This window comes from Aythya fuligula, chromosome Z (genome assembly GCF_009819795.1).
Source record: "Aythya fuligula isolate bAytFul2 chromosome Z, bAytFul2.pri, whole genome shotgun sequence".
Classification (NCBI taxonomy): domain Eukaryota; kingdom Metazoa; phylum Chordata; class Aves; order Anseriformes; family Anatidae; genus Aythya; species Aythya fuligula.
The window spans coordinates 28,448,354-28,473,026 of NC_045593.1; the positions used below are offsets into that span (position 1 = coordinate 28,448,354).

General features: G+C 38.2%; 1 protein-coding gene across 1 annotated transcript in view; it reads left to right on the forward strand.

The window, feature by feature from the left end:
- DOCK8 (dedicator of cytokinesis 8) overlaps positions 1 to 19,274 on the forward strand; it is a 76,203-nt gene extending 56,929 nt beyond the window's left edge. The window contains exons 33-47 of the mRNA XM_032205806.1: positions 415 to 511; positions 1,763 to 1,897; positions 3,494 to 3,646; positions 4,793 to 4,951; positions 5,758 to 5,858; positions 6,309 to 6,501; positions 11,251 to 11,394; positions 12,285 to 12,416; positions 13,212 to 13,346; positions 13,884 to 13,973; positions 15,031 to 15,267; positions 15,911 to 16,054; positions 17,153 to 17,259; positions 18,150 to 18,317; positions 18,963 to 19,274. Of these exons, the coding sequence (XP_032061697.1) occupies positions 415 to 511; positions 1,763 to 1,897; positions 3,494 to 3,646; positions 4,793 to 4,951; positions 5,758 to 5,858; positions 6,309 to 6,501; positions 11,251 to 11,394; positions 12,285 to 12,416; positions 13,212 to 13,346; positions 13,884 to 13,973; positions 15,031 to 15,267; positions 15,911 to 16,054; positions 17,153 to 17,259; positions 18,150 to 18,317; positions 18,963 to 19,023 (2,056 nt within the window). The 3' untranslated portion in view covers positions 19,024 to 19,274. The remainder of the gene's footprint in view (positions 1 to 414; positions 512 to 1,762; positions 1,898 to 3,493; positions 3,647 to 4,792; positions 4,952 to 5,757; positions 5,859 to 6,308; positions 6,502 to 11,250; positions 11,395 to 12,284; positions 12,417 to 13,211; positions 13,347 to 13,883; positions 13,974 to 15,030; positions 15,268 to 15,910; positions 16,055 to 17,152; positions 17,260 to 18,149; positions 18,318 to 18,962) is intronic.
- The last annotated feature ends 5,399 nt before the right edge of the window (positions 19,275 to 24,673 follow it).

Below are 24,673 nucleotides of genomic sequence, written 5' to 3' on the forward strand. Positions count from 1 at the left end.
CTGAAGCTGTTTCCCCTCTGCCAAATGCAGCTTTCTTTCCTTTTTTTTTTTTTTTTTTTTCTCTTCATTTTGGGTTTTCATGTCCTGCTGATGCATTCAAAAATATCTGCCTAGGTTATTGAGCAATGGAGTGTGATATTGAGGGTAGAGTAGCCAATAAGGAAGCATCAGCATCTATTTGACCTATCCAGTGGACTATTTTTCAGGTGTTCCCTTTAGAACTTGTAATCTACAGTATCAGCTCTCCTCATTTGACACTGGTTCTTAAGAAACACTGCTGAACACTGTTTTCATTGTTTGCTCTTACAGGATCATTCAGAATACCATCATTCATATTTTGCTTTTTTTTCAATAGAAGTTAATCTAATTCCTGTGATACTTGCTGTGTGCTTTAATTCGAACTCCTTTTTGTAGGACAAAAGCAGAGCTAGATCAAGAAGCTCTGATTAGCGGAAACCTGGCAACTGAAGCTAACCTGATCATTCTTGACATGCAAGAGAACATCATCCAGGTGGGAAACTGCAGAGCTGGCTTTGTACCAATCCCTGCTCCCTCAGAAGTCAGTGGAAGCAAGCCTTTATATTCTTAGGCATTGCAAATTGTTTTCATTAAAGACCTCCTGTAAGCTTGTGTAATTGGGGTGGAGGAGTGGAGTGGAGAGGGTGAAGACAAGGATGAATGAATTCAAAGACAAAACTACTGCTTTACACTGTTGTCACAAGCACTTTCTACTACACAGCATTACACTAGTGTGAATGAAATGGAAAACTACCGCCTTGTCTTCAGCTGATGTGACCAACAGCTATTTCAGCTGTTTTACCGTGACATGGGAGTTTGGAGAGGATGAGAAAAGAAAATTTTTCATTTATGTTAGGAATGTATCTAAAGTTATTAGTAATTTGTAACTGGGCTGGTGGCCAGCCTTAGGTCATACTTTGCCTCTCATGTGATCCTGTGAGAGAAAAGGATTTAGCCTTGACTCCCACAGAGTGCCTGATGCAGGAAAAGATCTTGCTTCTGAAAAGGATGTGCTGATGTTCCCCCCCTACAGCAATGTAAAGAACTTAACTTGCAGGAGTCAGATGAAGAAAAATTTCACAGTGGAACTGTGATAGTTAACTGTGCCGGGAAGGTATAGGAAAGATGCTCCAAATTCATGGGTATTGGAGTACTGTTGTTGGAGCAACATACATATTAATACATAGCAAAGAGAAAACTTTGTTCTTCAAAACTTGCTAGTTGAAAAGCATTTAGCAGATATAGTTGTGGTACCAGGCATGATTTTTGCATGACACTCCTCATAGAGCCTTGTGTTCCCAATATCCAGGGTGCTGGTTTGATCAGAGCATACCAGTATGCCTGTGTAGCTTGTAGGCCCAGGAAATGCATGAGGAAAAAGGCTGGTGCATGGCCAACAAGGAATCATTTCCTAATCCAAGGTGCATGAAAGACTGGACAGAAAGTGGACAGTGCTGCAAGAGTCACTGCAGAAGCTGGCTGAGCTTAAAAGTGCATTGGGGGTCTGTGGATGTTGAGAAATGTTGGAAACATTTTCACTCATCTTTCTGATCACTACAAAACTGTTTTGAGTTTCCTTTTCAGCAGATATTAACAAATTAAAAAAAAAAATCAAAAGAACCTGTGATCTCCAAGCTGCTGGATGTGTCTTGTGGACAGGATAGCAGAACAACCAATTCCTACATGCCAGTTCACTGCTGAATTACCTAATGCAGTTATTGTTGTTTTTCTCCTCCATGTGTAGGCAAGCTTTGCGGCAGAATGCAGAGACAATCTCTTGGGAGGAGTTTTGAAGGTCCTGGTAAATTCTCTTGGCTGCGATCAGAGCACCACTTATTTGACTCACTGCTTTGCTACACTCAGAGCACTCATTGCTAAGGTATGCTCTTGAAATACTTCTGTTTACATGCTTCCAGTCAAGTTATTATAGCAGTATTTCTAGAGCAGAGCTGTGTGCATCCACTCACCATTTTTCCTGTGGCATTCACATATATTCATATGCATATGTTTTGCATATGTAAATACCAATACCTGTCTGTAGGGACATGGAGGGACTTCTCCAGTTGTTGCAAGATTATTTCATTGCCCATAAAAAGTGGACTAACTGAATCAATAATAACTTGGTGGTTCTAGCAGTTTACTCTTAAATACAGAAAATTCACTAATAAAAAAAGGTTACAAAAAATCCATATAATGATTTTAAATATTTTTTATTTTAATTAGGAATCTTAACTCTAGGACTGCACAGATTCCATAAAGTAAAATGAGTTATTATATCATCAGAACCATTTTCCAATCTAAAATCTGGTAAAGATCTATTCACCTACAAAGAAAAACATTTCCAAAAAGGAAAAATCTGTGAAATGCTTTTTTCACCTAAACGTTCCAAAAATGCAAATAATGAACAGGATACTCCTGTCCAATTAATGCCTGTCTGCTGTTAGATGCAGATTGGATGACAAAGCCTAATTATAGGGTATGTATATGAGCAGTTATGAAACTCATAATTATGTTTTCATTGTACTTTATCTTTGAAAGCTAACTTCCAATTAAAATAATGAATTTTGTGAAGCAATCGTTATTTCATTGAAATAGATCTTCCAGTTAAGCTGACTCAGTTCTTTATTTTATGAAGCAATCATTCCAATTATTTCTGTTACACCTTAGGTATATAAATGTTATTTTATAAACAAATGAAAACGATAGAACCCTGTGCCATCAGGCTTGTAATATAAATTAGGCACAAACCACTGAGATAATAAAGTGAAGAAAGTTTGAGGACTGGGAAATACATGTAGTCCTGCAAATGAGAAATAACATCCTCACAATATGTTCACACAACTTTATCAATCCAGTTTATGTACATATGGTACTGGTGCATCTGTGCTGTGTACACTGACATTTCCTTAGGACAAACATCTTGTCCCCTGGGTTTGTTGTGTATGAGGTGCATTGAGGAGATGCTTTAAAGGAGGGTCTGGGTGAAAGCTGGGCAGTTGAAGTTTTGTGGCATACCGTAGGAGGAAGAACATGCTGGAGGGCTGAGGAAGGGTAGGGTGTTGATGCAAAAAGCTAGTAATTGCTCCTTATGCTTAAGGAAATATTTGCATGTTTCATCAACCATTATATATTCTGAAAATAACAACTCTCCATGCTTTTTATGAATTTTGCAATATTTGATCTTTCACAATCTTCTGGATCCATGGGACTCCATAAAAAAATTATTCTTTCTCCATCTGTTGCTCTTTATTTAAACATTAAGTCTATTTTCAAACCTTTCTTTTCTGTAAAAAGGCTTGGAAATGGAACCTACAGAGGCACAGAAATCAGATGTCTGTTTCAAAGGACATAAAATATCTTTTTTACAAATTTTAATCTTTGTCTGAATCCTATGATTTTTGTGTGCTAAGCACAAATTCACATTTTAATGGCCAGAAATGTGAGTAATGAATGATGTATTCTCTGTCTCCCTTAGTTTGGAGATTTCCTGTTTGAAGAGGAGGTGGAACAGTGTGCTGACCTGTGTCAAAGAGTTCTCCACCACTGCAGCAGCAGCATAGATGTTACACGGACTCAAGCGTGTGCTACTCTTTATCTCCTCATGAGATACAGCTTCAGCTCTACCAGTGTAAGATTCTGAGAACAGCAGTATGTTTTGTGACGCCAATTTCCTGACCAAGTGAAAGTAAAACTTAAGTTGTGATAACACATGGGAAGCATCTGCAGATTAATATGTTGTGCTGTTTCACATATTTGAAGTCATAGAGGTGCCTACAAGTGTAGGGGAAAAATAGTTTTGATTATTGTTCTGTGTCTTGTTTAGGAAAATGTGATTTTATTTTTTTGTATGCAGTATCTGTAAATGCATTTTCAAACAGGCTTCTGTTAGCAAGGGCAAGACATGGTCTAGCGATTGGGCTGGGTAGGTCAGGTTGTTGTTTGGACTTGATCTTGAAGGTCTTCTCCAATGTAGATGATTCTACAATCCCGTGATTCTATGGATAAACAACACTCTTCAGTTTTTCTGGTATTCTTTTTCACTCCTGTGTCAGAACTGCTTAAAACTAGACCAGTTCTACTCTAATGCAGTTACAGCCTCAGTAGAACAACTGTATTTTGTTATTAGTGTGAATTTTCCACTTGCCCTTTTGTATTGGGAACAGTAAACTAGGCTCTGATTCTACCCATGCATACAGAGCAAAATGCTTATTTTATGCATATAGACTCCTAATGTCCTAGCCTGTAAGGACATTCATTAGCATTTTGGATAGCATCTGATTTTACACAGTATTTTTCCTCTAGCTTTTACTTTTAAAGCTTTGAACATGTAAAAAGTGTTGGCTTTGCAGGAGCAGAATGTGCCTCTTAGACAGTTAACCAGCAAGGCATGGTATATTACCATGTGAAGCCCTCAGCGGCCTTTTGCTTCCCAGACTTGTTTCCAGAATTCCTACACAGTCCTGCTGCCTCTCCTTCTCTGTGGATGGCCTGACGTATACACCTGCTGACCTGTCCAGAAGGCAGAAAGAAAAGGGCTTCTGACTCTCCTCTGTCTGAAGCAAGCATACGTATTCCAAGGCACATTCTTGCCCCAAAGCATGGACACGTCAAAGTCAGGGTTTGCTGGTTCTTACTTGCAAAGTATTGACTTTATCCACTCAGTGTGGGCAGGGGAAAGTGTGTTTGATTTATGCAGGAGACAGAGATATGTGAACTGATATGCGTGGTGTGGTGTAGCCATCATTCTCTTGTTTTTGTTTTTTTCTTCTGAAAGAATTTTGCAAGAGTGAAGATGCAGGTGACCATGTCACTAGCTTCTTTGGTTGGCAAATCACCCGAATTTAATGAGGAATTCCTTCGACGCTCCTTACGAACCATCCTGGCCTATGCAGAAGAAGATGTGGATATGCAGGCAACACCATTTCCCCTTCAGGTCAAATCTTTTGTGATATCTGTGGCTTTATATCAGAGCTTTCACACAGGAATGTGCTTGGAGCAAGAATCCAAGAATCTTGGTCTTCCGCAGTAATGAAAATAAGGATGCAGGATTTATTGCCTTAGCTTACCTCTTATGCAATAATAAGCAGGACAAAAGTGGAGGATGTAATTTTGTAGAATAAACTCTTGGAAATTTCCATTGGAACCACATTAGAGAAGTTATCTCTTAGCTTTGTGCACAGCTTTTTCCTAGACTCCAGCAGGAATTGTACACTATAAGAGTTTCCCAAGAAGGAATCTGATTAATTATGTTTTCAGACAAGTAGCACTGTGGAAACTTATCTCTGAATTTATAAGGCAGCAGTAGCAATAATGAAAAATACTTCAGACAAGTTCCAGGTACTTTGCTGAAATTCTTAAAATAACTTAGTTTGTGTTGAAGACTTACAAAAACACCTGCTTTGTTATCAGATCACAGTTCAAGTAAAGATGAACTAAATTAGCACGTCGGTTTGTAGTGTTTTACTTTGTTTAATTTTTTCCATTCAGAAATAAACTGATCACAGGGGTCCAACTCATTTTGATTCATCAAAATGTATGTATAAGATTTACTATGTCAGCAGTGTTTGCTCCATTGAGTAGAATTGGAAAAATACACCTAGTAGCAATTCAGCATCCTGTCATTTCCTTGGCTAAGAGGAACTAAATGGGAATAACTTATCATTTGGTGAAGATGCTGGTATTTTTCTAGAAGGGAAAAAAATGCCCGAGAAATTCATGTTGATCTTTGTATTACTGCAGGTAGAGGAGCTGCTATGTAATCTGAACAGCATCCTGTCAGATACGGTGAAAATGAGGGAATTTCAGGAAGATCCAGAGATGCTCATGGATCTCATGTACAGGTGAATCCATTTACAATTGTTTCTGAGGAAATTCTGTACTGAGGTGAGCACAAGAGCTGTGTATGTTAGCAACAAGCTGTGGACAAAACCAATAGCTGTTCTGTATGTACACTGCCACTTCAGCACAGCTGGCCTCTCGCAGGGGCCCAGGCAGGATGGACAGTGTTGCAGTGGAGCCGTGGGAGGTGGCTGGTGGACATGGGCCCGGGGAAGGATGGGAGTCAGGGTCACCAAAGGGTCCAGGATTCAGGAATTTTACTCTCCTCATAATCTCTCTCTGTCCTGGTTCCTCTTCCCTAGTTATTTCTTTTGCCCAGTGCTCAGTGAATCATATTCACAGCATAAAGAGGTGTAAGCTTCCATTTAGCCCGGGTAGAGAATTGTAGAAGTCCTCTCTGTTACTAGAGAAGAAGAGATCAGTCATGTCTCCTTTCTTTCTCACATTGTTAGAATTGCCAAAGGATACCAGACATCGCCTGACTTGAGACTGACTTGGCTGCAGAACATGGCAGAGAAGCACACCAAGAGGAAGTGCTACACAGAAGCAGCCATGTGTCTTGTCCATGCTGCAGCACTGGTGGCCGAGTACCTCAGCATGCTTGAAGATCATAGCTATCTCCCAGTGGGCAGTGTCAGCTTTCAGGTAAGGAGAGGAGCCAAAGTTCTGACAGTATAAGGTTGGGGTGATCTATCATGGCATGTGTATTTCTTCCTGTGTTAAAGCAGAGTAAGAGTGCATGTATGGATAGGAAAAGTTACAGTGAATCCATCAATACTTTTGATAGGTTGTGCTTATGATTTATCACACTCACTGATGAAAACGTACTGTAACATCTCTCTGTCTCTATTTTCTCTTTGCATCCTTTGGATGCTGTAATCTCATGTTTGCCAAATAGAACCCTTCTATTATCATATATCTTTTCCTAGGGTTGTTTCTTAATAACTACAGATGAATGTTTCAGCCTTCTTTCAGATAAGCTAGGTAATTGGAGCTACTGTGTTCTTTTAGATATGTTCTCCGATTCTTTGACTGTCCTCTAGTTACTAACCAACATCCTTCTGAGTAGTGAATGGTATAATCGTATTAGTCTATAAGCAGAAAAAAATGTCCCTTAAGTTCTCTAATCCTGTGAAGTATCTCTCAGTTATATTTCCAGAGACCCCACTGGTTGTATTGGCCTTGTTGAGCTCATTTCTCATTGATACATTGATCTTTTCCAACGAGTTTTGTGGGTTTTGTGTGTTTGTTTATTTGTTTTCTTACACACTTCTTTTCTACATTTCATGGTAAGAAGGTCATTCTTTATTGTCAGAGTTAGACATTGTGAAATGCAAGTATTTATTTGTACATAGTTTATCAGATTGTGTAGTTTAGTTATCCTTACCTGAACTAATTTTTGTGCAAACTTAGTGTATCAAAACTTAGTTTATCACTTTTTTTTTCCACACATAATTAAAAACCAGAAATGACTGGACCCTTAAAATATTCCCATGTGTTGATTCTTCATTTGTGATTATTGTCTAAGACATGTGAAGATCTCTGTAAGACTATTTTTTGTTTGTAACGCTTGCTGCAATGCTTTGGAATCATTCTAAGCAATTAATAGAAATGTTGTGCAGTACTATCTCAGATGTTGTATAGACATCTGCTGTTTGGGTATTTTTGCCTTTGTCAGATTATAGTCACTTTAAAAGTAGAACCTGAGTTTCTATAGTCTGGTGTTGATTAATTGCAATCTCTGATTTTTTTTTCCTTAGTAAAATTTTGTATCAGAATTTCCATTATTTTGTCTGGAATGTAGCCTGATAAACCTACCAATGGTTATCTTGTTTACTGTTTTAAAAACGTAGTCCCCAAAAGACATTTCCTCCCCTGGAACTTCTCCAGTTTTCCAAAACATGCAACAACTAGGTACTAGCTGCCTCAATACCCTTTTGCTTAGTTCACTCAAAGAGTTGAGGGGCACATTTTATGGTCCAGGTGATTTTGAAATGGCTAACACTAGTAGTTGGTACATTCATCATCCCTTGATATAATCACAACACATTTGTTTTTTCCCTTCAGAATAGTAAATGTGAATATTATTGAACCACATGGCATTTTGCATTGAGTTGAGTATGTTGGGGAATAGTATTCACAATTCCACCTTAGCAGTCAGGCAATGCTAGCATTATTAGAATTCCTTTACAATTACTACATTGGTAGTTATCTGTATATACTTTTTACTGGATAATCTTCTGGCCATGGATTTACACTTTTGCATCCCTTATTCTTTTGCATCCCTTATCAGTTTTGCATTCCTAACTTGTAACTTACATTAATTATTTCTATTTTCTTCTTTCCTCCCTATTTGTTTTATATGATTATCATCTGGATATAGATGAAATCTGCATTTCTCTTCCAAGTTCTTGCTGCTCCCAGACTAACATGAACATGTAATCTTGCACACTTGACCTTAATGCAATTCCTTCTTTCATTCCTCCCAAACTGATCAGACGAATGAGTATGGTTCCAGTTATTTTAGAGAATAAAGTCTATTCTACAAGACACTAGAAAAGTTAAAACTTAGGAGTTAAGAGTATCTTAGGCAAATTTGTCTCCCTCATCAAAATGCTTATGTAACTACATTTGCTAAAGGAACAGTTGCTCCATAGGAGAGTGGTAATTAAATGCCTTAATGACCAGAAACCCAATTACAAAACTCTTTAACTGACAGCATAATTTTAAACCTCAATTTGCTCAATGACAATAATTAACTATAATAACACTTTGCATTTTTACAAAGCCTTTCGAGAGAGGAGCTCCCGTTCCTTACAAACAGGTTTGTGTTTTGTAGCGCCTGTGATTACATTCTTCAGATGACCTCTTTAAAGTAGAATAACACTACTCAGAGTGTCCCAGCTTTACCTGGAGTTCCAGATCTCACCCAATGATTCTTTCTGTATCCATTTCTCCACTGAGCTTGAATATGGAATTAACTAGTATTGGTGATATGCGTTCAGTTGTGGAATTGAGATTTATTGTGTATTAAAACTATTGTTCTGAATGAGTAGAAGTGTTATCTTTTACATATGTGTACATATATAAAAGAGTAAAGTGATGTGGCAAAGAATTAAATGAGTTGACCTAGGTCTTTTGCAACGATTCCATTAACATCCAGACAACTGGTTGTCAGTAAAATAACATTTGTCCTTATACTGTGCCAGGCAAAACTGTGTATGCTCCCATCTCTACAATCATAAAACTATCCCTGGAAATCAGCAATTTGTGTTTGCAATAAATCACCCTTACAAGTGATGAGGAGGACTTAAGGAGAGTATGAACTACATATGGACTAACTATAAAGTCACTTTATATTACTACAGACAAGGTCCTAGTATGTGTGTGTCTACCTGCTGAGACACAGGACTAATTAGCCTGAGCCTGGTGTTAGGCTAATTCAGCCATGCTGCTTTGGGGATCTGAGTTCCAGTCTTCCTTAACCTTCCTTAGTTTTAGGGATCTAAGTTGCATCTTTCCTTCCTAACATGGGAATAAGGGCTAATGATCACTGTCAACCCTCTTGAGTTCACAAAAGTGTCTCTTTTCCTTAAAGAAAGATAGGTCCGTGAGGTCCAAAATAATTGCAAATAATATATGACGTAACTTATGTATTGCCTTTATCATATAGTGACTTATAAAATTATTCCATATGGAAGGTAGATTAAGGCTAAAGGTAAATTAGGTATGTCCACTTTGCAAAACGTCATGCTAGCACCAGAGATATGTCATGGAGGTGGCCTCCTATTAGAACATGTGGATTGTAAAACATGGAAATACATGTCTGATATAAGTTTTTACAGATTTAGAGCTAATGAAGAAATAATTAAAGTCTGTGATTTTCTTGGCTTTCTCTTACAAATAAATCACTTCTCTGGACACTTTTTCCATTGCTAAAGAAAACAAAACAAGAAAACCCTCAAAAGCTGCATGCCACTCTGTGAAAACAGTCCTAATGGTTACTGTTACAGAAAAGGAAAGCCAGAAATTGGACTGTAACATGTAGTATGAGTTGCTCTAGATATGTGCCAGGTATGCCAACTGTGGTTTATGTCACTGTCTTCCATGAGACTGGTAGGTCAAAAATGGCAGGCATTGGAATACTAAAAGGTGCTGCAGTTTTCCCTCTGGCTGAAATTCAGACATATACTTAACTCCTGCAAATGCTGTCCTGAACTTTGCACTCACCCTAACAGTGGAGCTTACATTACTGTTAGACACAGTAATGGCAGCATGGCTTGAATAAATTTCACCTATGGAGGAAATAAATACAGCTACAAAACCCATGGGGAAAAGTCCTGTGTTGCTAATGATGCGTGATGCCAATTCTTTATCTGAAATCTGATCAATAGTAACAGCCCTCAGTGTCTCTGCCATTTTATAAAGATGTCTTTCAGGAATCAGATAGCTAGCCAGCTGGCATCTATCCTGCACTCAGACAGGCTGACATTGTCAGTTCTGCTGAAGTGAGACACCATGACACGAAGTTAACTTCTTTTAATCACTAGCAAATTGAACCTTAGGATTTCTGCTGCTCTTGAAAGTCACACATGCTTGTTCCATATTGTATTTGCACATATTTTAATGTGCATTTATATGTAGTTCTGTATATTCTAATATTTTTTATGTTGGTTCTACCCAACGTCATTTATCCAAATGGATCCTGAAGAGCTGCAGACTTGTTACTTTGTGGTCTAGAATCTCAAAGAGTGACTTGACACTGCATAATTTATTTAGTTTTATTTAAACACACGATAAGATCAGTAACTTTAATAAAAAAAAAAAAAAAACGAGTAAATTGTTTAGGATCAAGGTGTAACAGGGTAGAGGCTGAGACAAGAAGGAACATTCCAGTATTGCAGCTTGTAGAATAATATCGTCTGTGTTCTACTTCGTTTGCTGAAGTCGTAAAATTAACAACTTGAAAATTCAGCTTCTTCAAACAGCTCACGGGAGACATGAGGTGCAGCCTGATTTTTTTTCATCTCTGAGGTAATAGAAACTAAAAGGGCATGACTGCCAGTGACCCCTGGAGCATAGGAGATTCTGTGCATTGCAGATCCAGGGGAATCCAGCCACCAGAGGAAAGTCAGTTAGTGATCTACAGGAGTTCGCCTTTTAAACCTGAGGCAAGAAAGCTTGGGATTCTTCTAAAAATCTCCTGATCTGTCATCTGTGAAAATTTATGATGTTCCATTTGCTTCTAAATAAGATTTAACTATGTACCCCCTGGCTGCACTTACATCTCATTCTTCTTTCTGTCATATAAGTATGTTGAAACTGTTTCTGCCTGGGTCTTTACTGTAGACTATTGCTCTTGGATCCTGATTTTTCTACTCTGATTTACTTTAGAACATTTCATCCAATGTGCTGGAGGAATCTGCTGTTTCAGATGATGTTTTGTCCCCAGATGAAGATGGTATATGCTCTGGGAGGTATTTTTCAGAAAGTGGTCTGGTGGGGCTACTGGAACAAGCAGCAGAACTCTTCAGCACGGTGAGTGAGGGCCAAAAGCATGTGGAGATGTAGAGAAGCTATGCAAGCTTGTTTTCCTGCACACAAGGAAGGACAGGCTTACTGTTCAACCTCCACAGATCTGCCCCACTGCAGATAACAAGATGCATCTTGTGGTTGACCCAGCCTTGTCTCAAACAGCTCCACTTAACACACTTTACAAGTAGCCTAGCTCAGCTATGTACCCACCTCTACAGTGGGAATTGCAGGCAGCATCAGCGGAAAGTGATTGACTTTCTGGCTGATATATTTCATGGGATGGTACATCTTAAAAAAGAAGGTCTTGCTTAAGATACAGATTTTATGAAAGATGTGAGAGTTGCTGCTATGCTTTCACACAGAGTACAACTACTGCCCTAAAAATCTACCCTTATTATGTAGAGTCATGGTGTTAATACTCAACTAGCTCATAGTATTGCTGCAGTGGTAAAGAGCATTATTTAGCATCTCTGAAGAAATCATGTGGGTACCTTTTTTGCAGATGCAGGTTTTGTTGCTCATTGGTCTCAATAAAGCCATACACACAAAATAGATCCATTCTCTTCTTCTCACCTAAAATTCTTAACTGTTCTGGTCCATAACCAGAAACCACGTCCTTCACACAGGAATTTTGCATTGAGGGTTCAACAGATCAGAGATCCAAATTTGATCCAGTTTTTGCTTTAGAGCTACTTTCAGAACTACTCTTTTAGTATTACTAGATTTTAGAAAGCTAAAACAAATTACATAACAGATTAAAGTCCCATAAGTACCCTTTTCAGCCTGTCCATTGGTATAGGTCCAATTCCTTTTCAGAGTGCCTGAGGACTCACTTCTTTTCTTCTATGTTTTTAATTTTTTTCCTTTTTTTTTTTTTTTTTTTTTTTCCCAAGGGGGGATTGTATGAAACTGTGAATGAGGTGTACAAAATTGTCATCCCTATACTGGAAGCACATCGAGACTTCAGAAAACTTACCTTGACACACAGCAAGCTACAGAAGGCCTTTGACAGCATTATTAATAAGGTACTTGTAAGGCAAGGCAGCACTAGCAAGACAGGTTGCTGGGCTACACTGTTTATGACTGGTGATAATAAAATGAAAACTGGTATGAACTAGATCCATTTCCTTTTTGTAACAACAGCTTACATATGCTTTGTCTTACCTGTGAAGTACACTCTACAGTGAAACAAGCTCTATTCTCCCTGTAAGAAAAGGAATAAATGAATATAATACTGTTTCAGAGTTACAGAAGGACATTTGAACAAACCTAGAATAAGAAATTGCGTGATTCAACCTGGCCATGTTGACTTAAGAAAAACAACCTTCTTGTCCATTAGCTAGTATTTTCAATGCTTAAACAGAAGAAAGACAAATGCCTGGCTAAATTCTCCACATACATGCTGCCCCTTATTTCTCTACCTCCAGAAGCATTTTACTACTGAGTCTAGTCAGTCTCAAGTTCTTACCAACCTTTGCTCATTGCAAAATTTGAATTTTGTTAAGTTTGATGGACTTAAAGAAACATAGGAATATATTCTTTTGTTTTGTAAAAGTCACTTCATGATCAGCCTAAATTTTTAGTTGGGTTTCAGTCAAATGTCCCCTTCACCTCTATGTTTTCTTCCATGAATACGTGCTTCTAATTCATTGGCATTGAAAACACAGAAAACTAAATATGGCTCTGAAATACGGGAAGGTGTAGGGTTAGTAGGTTTTCTGTTGTTTTCAGTGCATCAAATAAAAAAAAAAAAAATTAGAAGTATTCTATGTTGCCATTGAATAAGAAGTAATTGTAATTTTCCTCTTTGTATCATTTAGGGTCAAAAGCGAATGTTTGGAACTTATTTCCGTGTTGGTTTCTATGGATCCAAATTTGGGGACTTAGATGAACAGGAATTTGTTTATAAGGAGCCTGCGATTACCAAACTTCCCGAGATTTCTCACAGATTAGAGGTAAGGAAAAAAATGTTGTGATAATATAATCTCCTATGCTATGTCATACTTTCTAATGAATGTGCACAACTCTACTATTATTACTGATATATAGAAATCAATCACAATCTGATCTATACAATAGATTATTCCCTATGTATATATCCTTTCTTTTATAGCCTTTTTACAGTGAAATGATGAAAGTGATCTATTCTCAGTACCTTAAGGCCATGTCTCTAACAGGAAGATTCATGATATGTTGAATGATTTGAGCTAAACAGGCCCAATATTTGCTTTGGTACCTTTTCAACTTTTTCTTCAAACTGCAATGTTCTCTTCTTCTCTTTTTAGCTGGATCTTTATATTTTTGTGAGCAGCTCACACTGAGCTTTGTCAGTAAGTTGCCTGAGCCTGGCCAGCTGTTGTTCATGAAGCAGTGTGTTTACTGTACAGAGCCCAGAAATAGTCATAGTTGCTCCTTTTCCCTAGAAACACATAGGTCATTAGCTTTGTATTAAGGACTAAACACACTCTGGAATAATTCCTTTTCTTTTCCAGGGATTTTATGGCCAGTGTTTTGGGGAGGATGCTGTGGAAGTGATTAAAGACTCTGCCCCTGTAGACAAAAGCAAGCTGGATCCTAATAAGGTAGGGAAAGTACTACTGAGTTGAGTACTTGATCACAGAAGAGAAAGGGAGAGAGAGGGATCTCCTTCCTTGAAGCTTTTATACTCAAACAGCAAAGCACAAAAAACAAACAAACAAACAAACAAACAAACAAAAAAACCTACAGCTATACCTGTGTGACTAGGGAGGTCCTTAAAGCCAAGAGAGTGAACCATATTTTTGGGTGCATCAAGGAGATAGCCAGTCAAGTGAAGGAATTGTCCTGCTTTTCTCTGCATTTGGTGTGGCCTCACCTCAAGTAGTTTGGGCACCACAATACAAAAAGGACATAAAACTATTAGAGAGCATCCAAAGGAGTGCTATGAAGATGGTGAGGAGTTTAGATGTATGCAAGATGTATGAGGAGCAGCTGAGGCCCCTTGGTTTGCTCAGCCCCGAGCGGAGCAGGCTGAGGGGAGGCCTCATGGCGGTCTGCAGCTCCCTCACAAGGGGAGCGGAGGGGCAGGCGCTGAGCTCTGCTCTCTGGGGACAGCGACAGAACCCGAGGGAACGGCATGGAGCTGGGACAGGGGAGGGTCAGGCTGGGGGTTAGGGAAAGGGTCTGCACCCAGAGGGTGGTCGGGCACTGGGACAGGCTCCCCAGGGCAGTGGTCATGGCGCTGACTCTGATGGAGTTCAAGAAGCGTTTGGATAACGCTGTCAGACACATGGTGTGACTTTTGGGTAGTCCTTTGGGGACCCAGGAGTTGGACTCAATGGTCCTTGTGGGTCCCTTCCAACTTGGAATATTCTGTGATTCTATGAAATCTTATGTGAAAGGCTCAGTTTGGTAGCTAGTCACAGCAGATGGAAAGTTGAAGCTCTGATCTCCAGTCCCTGCTCTTGCTTTGATTCCCAGAGTTACGCTGTGCCCTCTCCAGAGATGAGTTTTGTCAGCACTGGAGAAAAGAAGGAGCTCTGAAGGATTTGCAGTTCTGTGCAGTTCCAGACCATCCTTAGCCAAGTGTGAACTATGGGATATTTCATATGTACTCTTTTCATTGTAAAGTACTGTAATGATTCTTTCCTCTTCTCTCAGGCATACATACAGATTACTTTTGTGGAGCCATATTTTGATGAGTATGAGATGAAGGACAGGGTAACTTACTTTGAGAAGAACTTCAACCTCTGTCGGTTCATGTACACTACGCCTTTCACCATGGATGGGCGCCCTAGAGGAGAGCTTAGCGAGCAATACAAGAGGAACACCATCTTGACAACAATGCATGCTTTCCCCTACATCAAAACCAGAATAAATATTATCCAAAAAGAAGAGGTAATTGGGTTTTGAGGACAGATCTACTTTCTCAGGGGCTAAAGGAGTCTCTGGGCAGAGGGGAGAGGGTAGAGAGAGAGGGAGATTTTCAAATTCTTTGCTTGACAGAAAAAAAGAAGGCTGAAGTTTTCAGACATTCTCATAAATTGGAATGGCATAGAATAGGTAGAGAAATGCAAGATGAGTACTTACGGTGAAGCAGAGAGGATGGAGGATATACATCCTTCTTTCGACTTCTGAGTTGCTGTGCAGGAGGATACATGGAGCTCTATTTATGGCTGTACTTCAGCTGATAAAGCACAGTTAAAGAATTAAATTGGACTCAGAGCTGCTGTAGAGACAAGGAAACTTTCTTAACAGTAGGAAGTGGAAAACTGTTTAAGACATGAAATCAGTAACTTAGGGCAATAATGAGTATATACAAATAGGGAGTCTGATCCAAATCCTACTCTTGCAAGGTAAGACGCCAAAGAGTTGTGGATCAAATGCAGCATTTATCAAGATGGCATTTAGAAAGAACAGTCTTCCTGGACTTCACAACTACTACTCTAACATGGATTGATTGTGGTTTTATTGCCAGGTTTAGAACAGTTCATCTGTGTATATGGTTCAAATAATGAAGTGTCTCTTCCATTTCCACTAGTTTATTTTAACACCAATTGAAGTTGCTATTGAAGATATGAGGAAAAAAACACAGGAACTAACTGCAGCCACAAACCAAGAGCCACCAGATGCCAAAATGTTACAAATGGTTTTGCAGGGCTCAGTTGGAGCCACTGTAAATCAGGTAAGGGATCAAAATAAGCCAGATTAATATTTCCTTCATAATGCTCTGCACTGTTTCTGCAATCATCTCTTTCACTGGGACAAGTACATTTAGTCAGACACATTTAGTCACAATGTGCATTTACACTTTATCCCTTGATATGTAGTTCTTGTATTCTATCTAGTCATTATCGTTAGGACTTTCTGCTCTTAGACTTAGGGAGCATAAACAGTTTACCCTCCATTCATTTACAGTTTTGTGCACCTGCATATGGTTTCCAAGTCCTGGTTTAAAGCAGAAACACTGAAGTGCTTAGACATTTTGTTTCTGTGATATTGCCATCCCAGGTGATACAAGAAGTGCTAGATACATCTCATGAGAGGTTGGTTCTCAGGTCACGGAGCCTCTAACATGAATTAGATCAGCTGAGGTATGGGTGTCAGGTCTAAGAAATGCTCTAAATTGACATAACATGTCTCTGTTGACAGGAACATGTCTTCCATGCTCCTTCCTGTCCACGGTTCCTTCTTTTCAAACCAATACAGATGCAGAGGATTTCTCTGGCAGAGGGATAAAAAAAAAAAAAAAATCTGATAGGAAAGAATGAAAGTTGGCCTTATTTGCTTTTTCACAGGATTTGGTTTCTTTGCTGAAAGCTTAAATACACTTGGTTTCTCCAGATTCTTCATCAGTCAAAGCCTCCAGTGTGAAGTAAGATGCAGTTTTGAGCCTTGGAGAGTAGCATCTTTCTGCCCTGGGCTTATCTAACTCCCTTGAGGTCTTTGTAATACCAAACATAAGGAACTGTGTTTCTATCATGTAACCAGATTTGGTAGTACAGCTACCCCAGATCTTCTCTACTGACTAGAATTTGTTCTTTCTCTTCTTTGTGGGCCTAGAGGAGAAATAAAAGGAGGGGAGGATAAAATATGATAGGCAAAAACTCTAACAAAAATAAAATAGGAAAAAAAAAAAAAAGTCCTGTTCTCCTGACTGTTCATGTTTTTATTTTCTTTCATAATTCTGCACATGAAATAACAAACAAAATAACCAAACATGTGCTCTGTTTTCAGTCTAAGCAGATGTTTTTCTGATATTTTCCTTTGTTATTCCTATAAGGGACCGCTAGAGGTAGCACAAGTGTTCCTGGCTGAAATTCCAGCAGACCCCAAACTTTATCGACATCACAACAAGCTGAGGTTATGCTTCAAAGAATTTATAATGAGGTCAGTAAAACAAAACTGAAATATTGAATTGCATCAATAATGTCAGTAATGGCAATAATGCAACAGTAATATCACTGTGTAATTAATTATTCAAGCTAAAACCACAAATCCTAACAGCTCACGCTTCAGACACTTGGTACAGAACTTGTCTCTGCTTCATGGTCAGTGCTTTGGTGGGTTTTGCATCCCAAATGAGAGTAAATTTTAACACTTCAAAAGAATTATGTAGAAAATAAGAGATTACATTAGTTTTATCTTCTGATATTTTAGGGAAATTGAGCACTTAAAACTAATGCTTTGATTTTATTAAATGATTTTTATATATAGGAATATAAATGTATAAATATTTCTTATATATATTTATATAAGAAAATGTTTGACCCTCTCAAGACACATTGGTAGTGGTGGACACATACGTCCTTTGCTTGTAAATTTTAATAAGCATACTCATATAGCAAGATACTTATCCTTTTAGTCAAGACAAAGCACAATTACTGAAAGACAACTCTGAATAAAATCAGAATGAGCCTTGTGCGTATGATACTACTGTCAAATACTGTAGCTGCATGTGTTGACAGTAAGTTGGCCAGTTACTCAGTATTCTGCAGCCATTGCATTTATTTAGTACTATTATTGTTTGGTGTTTTGTTATTATTTTTATTAGCTCTTTCATGCATTTCTAATGGTCTTAAAAATATTACCTCAGTTTGTGCACTTGGACAGAGATTTCTTACTAGCCCTTTCTCACTTTCAACTTGACCAGCTATCAGAGGAGTGCCTGGCCTGGAGGAGCCAGCAACTGATCCATTCAAATTACCTAACACAAAGTTACTGAGCGTAGCAGAACTAAGTGATACATTTCATGCCTTCTTTTCTTTCCTTTTGTCTAGGTGTGGTGAAGCAGTGGATAAGAACAAGCGCCTTATAACTGCTGACCAGCGGGAATATCAGCAAGAACTCAAAAAGAACTATGGGAAGCTGAAGGAGAACCTTAGGCCCATGATTGAGAGAAAGATCCCAGAACTGTACAATGCTGTAGTGAAAGTCCACAGCACAAGGTACAGATAGAGCAGGACTTCCTGTTGTGGCTATACAAAAATATGCCTTTTTTTTTTTTTTTTTTTTCGTCAGGAGAAAAGGCAGGTTTCCCAGCAGCAGAAAACAGACTATAATACACAGTATCAAATTCATACTTGATGAAAGAAGTCTGCTGACTCCCACTGGAGCAGAATGTAGTATTAACTGTGTTTCTCAAGCACGTCCATCAGGGGTTAGGGACTGATATCATTTTAATGCATGGTGACGTAACGTTTCCCCTTCAACCTGATCAAGTGTATCTTAACCATTTCTTAAACACTTGAAGCCAGATAAGAACATGTATATTTTGAATGTATGGCACCCTGTGTTGTTAGCCATCATGAAGTAAGAGTGATTTTTTCACTTCCAGATAACATAATCCAGTCTAGTCCCATGACTGCGACAGAAGAGTCTTTACTTCTGTACTTTACTTAAAAATATATGCTTCTTCACAAATCCACTGTGTCCAGTGTGGGGTGGGAGGGGAAGAAGCACTAAGCCTCTGGTCTGCACACATGTAATATGTTTCAGCTGGAGATTTGGAAGCTGCTTCTTTTCACGGGGCAGGTATTTCCTGGATTTTTTTTTAATTTGCAAACTTTATTTCTGGATCCATTTCATTGCAGGGAATCTTTTCATAACCACAGTTTTAAGAAATATGATGCCCAGAGTTCACAAAGCACCTAAGGACTAACTGCTTCAGCCAAGGAAGAGCTTCATGCCAGAAGCAAGAAGTGATGGAGTATTCAACACCAGTGAAATCAGAAATCTCCTCTTACAAGATAGCATGTGCTCTTTCTGGACAGCATGCATTTAAATGAGATATCAGAGAACTGTGGGATGACTTCAAATCAACTATATCTCATGAGGGCTTGGGAAAAAACAGGGAGCTTTTTAGATGCTTTTACATTTATTGTGAAATAGTCATGTAATGCAAAAGGGGCAGACCATTGCAGTGATCAGTGGCATGAGATTGGTCACCACTGGCAGGCTGAGGTTTGGCTGAGGTGTTACATGAATCCAAACAAGATATCTAAGAAACGCTGAGGAATGACATCTATTTATGTTCCTTTTCCAAGGCAGCATTTATCCATGTCCATTTGGCACTAAAACACATTCTGCAAGTTAATCACATGCTTAAATGTTTTCTTAATGAGAAGGGACATGGACCCCTGCTCAGTGTTCACTGAGCTGGAGCTATAGGAAGGAAAAATACCTTCAGTTTCTATCACCAGTTTCCATCACAGTGTTTAACTGCAGAGAGATTTCTGCACAAATTCTCTTGCCAAAGCTCAGAAAGCAAGTAGCAATAAATAATTCTTACAGATTTTCTTTTATTTTTCTTTCTTTTGTATGAAAAGTATGTACATTATTTGTGAGATGTAGAGACAACTACCTGACATGTTGGATTTCTTGTATTTCTTCATAATCAGTGTCATGTTTAGAGGTTGGACTCGATGATCTTGAGGTCTCTTCCAACCTAGACAATTCTGTGATTCTGTGATGTTTAGCAAAGATAACAAGTAATAGCTTAAAAAGAAGGCGCTAAGCTATGACTGATTTTTATTATGTAATGCTCTTACATAGATAACCTTATACAAAATTAACTTCAAAAGCACACAGTGAGGATTTCCTACAAAGCACTTATGCAGGCTTTACTGCATTTTAAGATAAATCAGCATGTAATTTATAATGTCTAATGCTTAGTATTTTCTGAGCCCTGAGCAAGCATCTTACTAAATAGTCTTTACAACACTTCTCTGAAGTAAGGAAATATTATTACTATTTTGCAGATGGGGATGTTGATACACAGCAATATTAAGACTTTAGAACTCATTTAGTGAAGCCATGGTAGAACCACAATTTGCACTGTGACATTGTTTACTGTGTAATGCTTGTGTTTTGAAATAAGTTCCCTGATGTTAGTTCGTTCCCTGCATCTTTTCACAGTTTGGAAATGATAGTTCAATGCTGATTCAAGTAACCAATCCCATTTACCCAAGAACATAATTTAATGTTAAAATTAAATGAAACAGTGAAATTAAGGAGTTTTTTTTTTCTATGTGCATTGTTTTAGAAAAAGTACAGTGAACCTTCTCAAAATTCATGCCATGTGATTCTCAATACAAAGCCTATTCGCTGTGTCAGTATAAGGTAGGCTGAGGCTGCTGCTTTTAGTAGAAACATTTTGACTTTTCGTGTTCATCTGCAGCCTTCCCAGAAGTCCCTAGGAATTCCCTAGGAATTCCCAGCACTTCCACTGACATCTGAGTAAGCCAGATTTTGCATGTAATATGCAGAAGATTCACCAGAAATGGTCTAATAATATGGGATTTGGAAGCAAGTTAAATAAAATGCTGTACTTACAAGCACTTAGAGTGCAAGGAAATACTTCCCTTCTCATTCATAGTCTTGCTAAATGTAAAAATCAGAAATATTCTGTAATTTTGAAGTGAAAGCATCCAAAGTATGTAAAAACATATATATACTATAAAAAGCTCAAAGGAAAAGACACCTCCATGAAGTGGCTTTTCTATATTAAAGCTACTGTGAAACAGTTTTAAGTTAAAAAGATGACTAATTTCCCAAAGCTTTGAAGTCATGAAGTCTCTGCCTGTCAAAGCCTAGCCCCTTATCTTCTTTAACAGCCTATTTTGGAAGAAGGTGAGAATACTGTCACCTCTCCACCCCATAATCCAGCCTCATTGTTTACAAGATATTTATCCTTTACTGCTAACTATCAGAAATGTCAGGTAAACAAAATCAAATAAAATGAAAAAAAATCCTACAGGTGTACAATATAGTATATAAAAGTAATTAAGTGCTTTATATTGCATGGTCCTGTGCAATTCTTCTCCTTCTGTTGTAACAATTCTCTGGGTAATTTGAATACTGAAGGACTCAATGCTCAAGTTTTATGAGCTCAACACCCCTCAAACAATTGGCCAGTCTAGCCCTCAGTTTGTAACCCATGTCATCCCCTCCACAAACGACACATGGTTTTGTACATTTCTTTGAAGAGTTGAACTATATGAAATGTAAATTTTCTACCTTATGATATTCTTTTTTTTTTTCAATAAAGTGACTGTTTCATAGGAAGTTCAGAAGCACCATTTTGTTGTATCTTATACCTTGGAAAAATGTGCCTGAAAGCTTCAGTAGGAGCAACCTTTCCTTGTAGAATCATCCATTCAGCAGAAAGCAAAGATTTGGGATGGGAAAGTGTTGGTCTGTCCTTATGATAAATTGTGTCTGTGCAGTGGTAACAGGTAACAGCTTGCTTTACAACTTCATTTTTCATTCAATTGCCATGAAAAATGGCATGTTGGAAGCTCAATGACCGTAAAGGCCTCCTTTCTTCCTGTGGTGTGTAGGTATAATGCAGAATCACACCTGATTCTTCAATTGCATGCTCTCTGGGCTATTCAAGGTCAGAGAAGGTTGTGTGTGTCCACACATAATAGGTTCAGGGGTAAACTACAGAGACTGTTGCAATCAAAGGCAAACAAAACTATCTCCATCCAGATCCAAAGGTTCCCACTGGTGACTGGGCTGAGAGTTTACCACACCTCATTTCACTCCTTGCATTTACCACCAAGGAGCAGCTTTAAGGAGTGTGGGGCTGACTTTAAGGCTGGAATCCTCTAGCTCAGTGCCAGCATCTGCTTGTTCACAGCCCCTCCTGTGCCCCATCTTGCCGCAACAGCAAGAACTCCTCAAGGTGTTACAATCTCTCAAAGCAGAGATTGTTGCAGAAATGAACCACCTAATAACAGTGTTTTACTGTGTTACAGTGCCACTTCCTTCTGGAAGACAGGACCACATACAAAGTGTTCACAGGATGTTGCAATTACTGCTGCATTTGGAAGTGGGGTGATTTGAGGAGTGGCTCAATTGACTATGTTTTAACAATATTTTAAGCTGGTTAAATTACGTGGTTAAAGTAAGTCATCTCAGCCTGGGTAATGCACTGGTCTAACCAGGAACTGAAAGGAAAAGGGGCCCCTCTAGAAAATTGTTTTTTGATTACATGAATAAAGGCAATGCATGCTCACAGCAGAGCTCAATTACTACTTGGAAAGGTAACAGTAAAACCTGAAGATTGACTGCTTGACAGGGTAAAATGAATATAATTCCGTGGCTGCTTATGCTCTCAGTGAGGGATTGGTTTAAATGAAATGTTTTTATTTAAAAAACTGACTGTTTTCCAAGTGCTGAAGAATTAAAAAGCTAACCTTCCAAGAGGGTGGCTGGGCAGTGGAACAGGCTCCCCAGGGCAGTGGCCATAGCACCAAGCCTGAACCAAGTGGGTTCAAGAAGCAATTTGGATAACATTCTCAGACAAACAATCTGATTTTGGGGTGGTCCTCTGGGGACCCAGGAGTTGGATTCGATGATCCTTGTGGGTCCCTTCCAACACGAATATTTACTTTATGAAGTTTTTCACAAATAATAGTCATGCAATCCTGCTTAATAAAACTCTTGAGAATATCAAACAAAATGTTCAGCTGATCAGGACACACAAAAAAAAATGCCAATGACCCTGGATCCCTGGATTTTATTATTATTATTATTATTTATTTTTTTTTAGGATTAGTTTAGAAAACCTTCCTGCTTTGTACCATTCAAAACAAAAATTTCCCTTTCCAAAAAAAATTGCAAACCTGAATTCTACGTTTTTTTTTTTTTTGTTTGTTTGTTTGTTTGTTTGTTTGTTTTAATTTTTAAATCTTCCCTATAGTGAGTTTATGCAGCATGTGCTGTTATACAGACCTAGGCATGGATTACCTCTTGTTTACTACACACTTTTAACAAACTATATGCCTTCTCAATGAAAATTGTGAGGAAAAATTGGTATGTACTTATTTAAATTCCATGTGTATAGAAATAGAAGATACATAAATACAATTGTAAGTATTCTAAATCATTACACATGTTTTTTCCTAACTTACAAAGTTGACTTTGAATTTTATGGCACAGAAAAATATCTATGTAATAATTCATATTATTTATTTTGATAGGAATAAGTTTTTTGTTTGTTTGTTTGTTTGTTTTTCCTGTATTTACCTGTATTTGTGGAATATATCTAAACATGTATTGGATGCCTACTGGTGAAATCTAAATTATAAAGTAAGTGAAACTCTAATAATTGGAGGAAGACGGAATTTCAGCTGGATAACAGGGGAACTATGTTTCATGCTATTTAGCAAACATCTGTAAAACTGGAAGGGATGATTTCCTACTGCACATTTCTGACTTTTGAAATGTGAATGACTGTGCAAATTGTAGTTTCCCAAAGAAATCTCTGCAGAAAAGAAAAACAAAACAAAACAAAACAACAACAACAAAAAAAAGCAACAGCAACAGCAGCAGCAACAACAAAAGCTTATTATCACTGATACATCCAAAACTTCAGAGTGCCAGAAAGTGATCTTCAAACCCCAAGCAAACAAGTGTTTTGGGACTTAATAAGAGGATGAAGTAGGCAACACCAAACAAAACAAACAAACAAAAAACATATGATTTTCTTTGTTTGTAGGTCAACTGCAAGAGAAATGTACAACCCCTTTTCAGGTATCAAGAAAAGGTTGGAAGTGCTCCCAAAAGTCTACCTTCCTTCTTGAGCGAAGGCATAAAATCCTGGACTTAAAACTGAGCCCTTGGGGTGACATTTTCCCTACCTGATACTACAATTAAAAACAAAACAAAAATAATAAATAAAATAAAATAAAATAAAATAAAATAAAATAAAATAAAATGCAAGAATAACTTCACAAAAACTAAGCTGATGTTTCTTACCTGAAAGATTGAAGTTGTCTCGAAATGATGTCACCTCCACTGTAACTTTATGCTTCCAGTTTTTAACATGGGGAGAATATCTCACAGGGTCTAGAAGATTTCAACTAAATCTGCTCATGTATCAGTCTTCAGCCACTCATTACAATAGAAAGAGCAAAACTCTTGTAATGCATGGCAAATTAAAGAGAATACAGCCGGTCCTTCATAACTAGGTAGGCTCGGGTTGTAGAGAAACCCAGTAGCACCCATGACCTGTTTCGGCATGGGGCAAAGGTTGCAGCTCAGTGAAAGAAATCCACCCATAATGAAATAAATAAGTGGTAGGAGGGCAAAAGATGAAAACCCAGCACCCTGAAAGGAACAAAGGGAGAAAGAAGTAAGATGCACCTCACTTTCTAGACTGCCTGGGGCAATGAGCACCAAACCCAGGGTGTTGTCCTTTCATGGGAACTGCCAGGCAAATAGCATTTACAGAAGATTAAAAAATGAGAAAACAGGGAAGAAATTGTATATTTTTTTCTATATTCTTCTTGGGGGG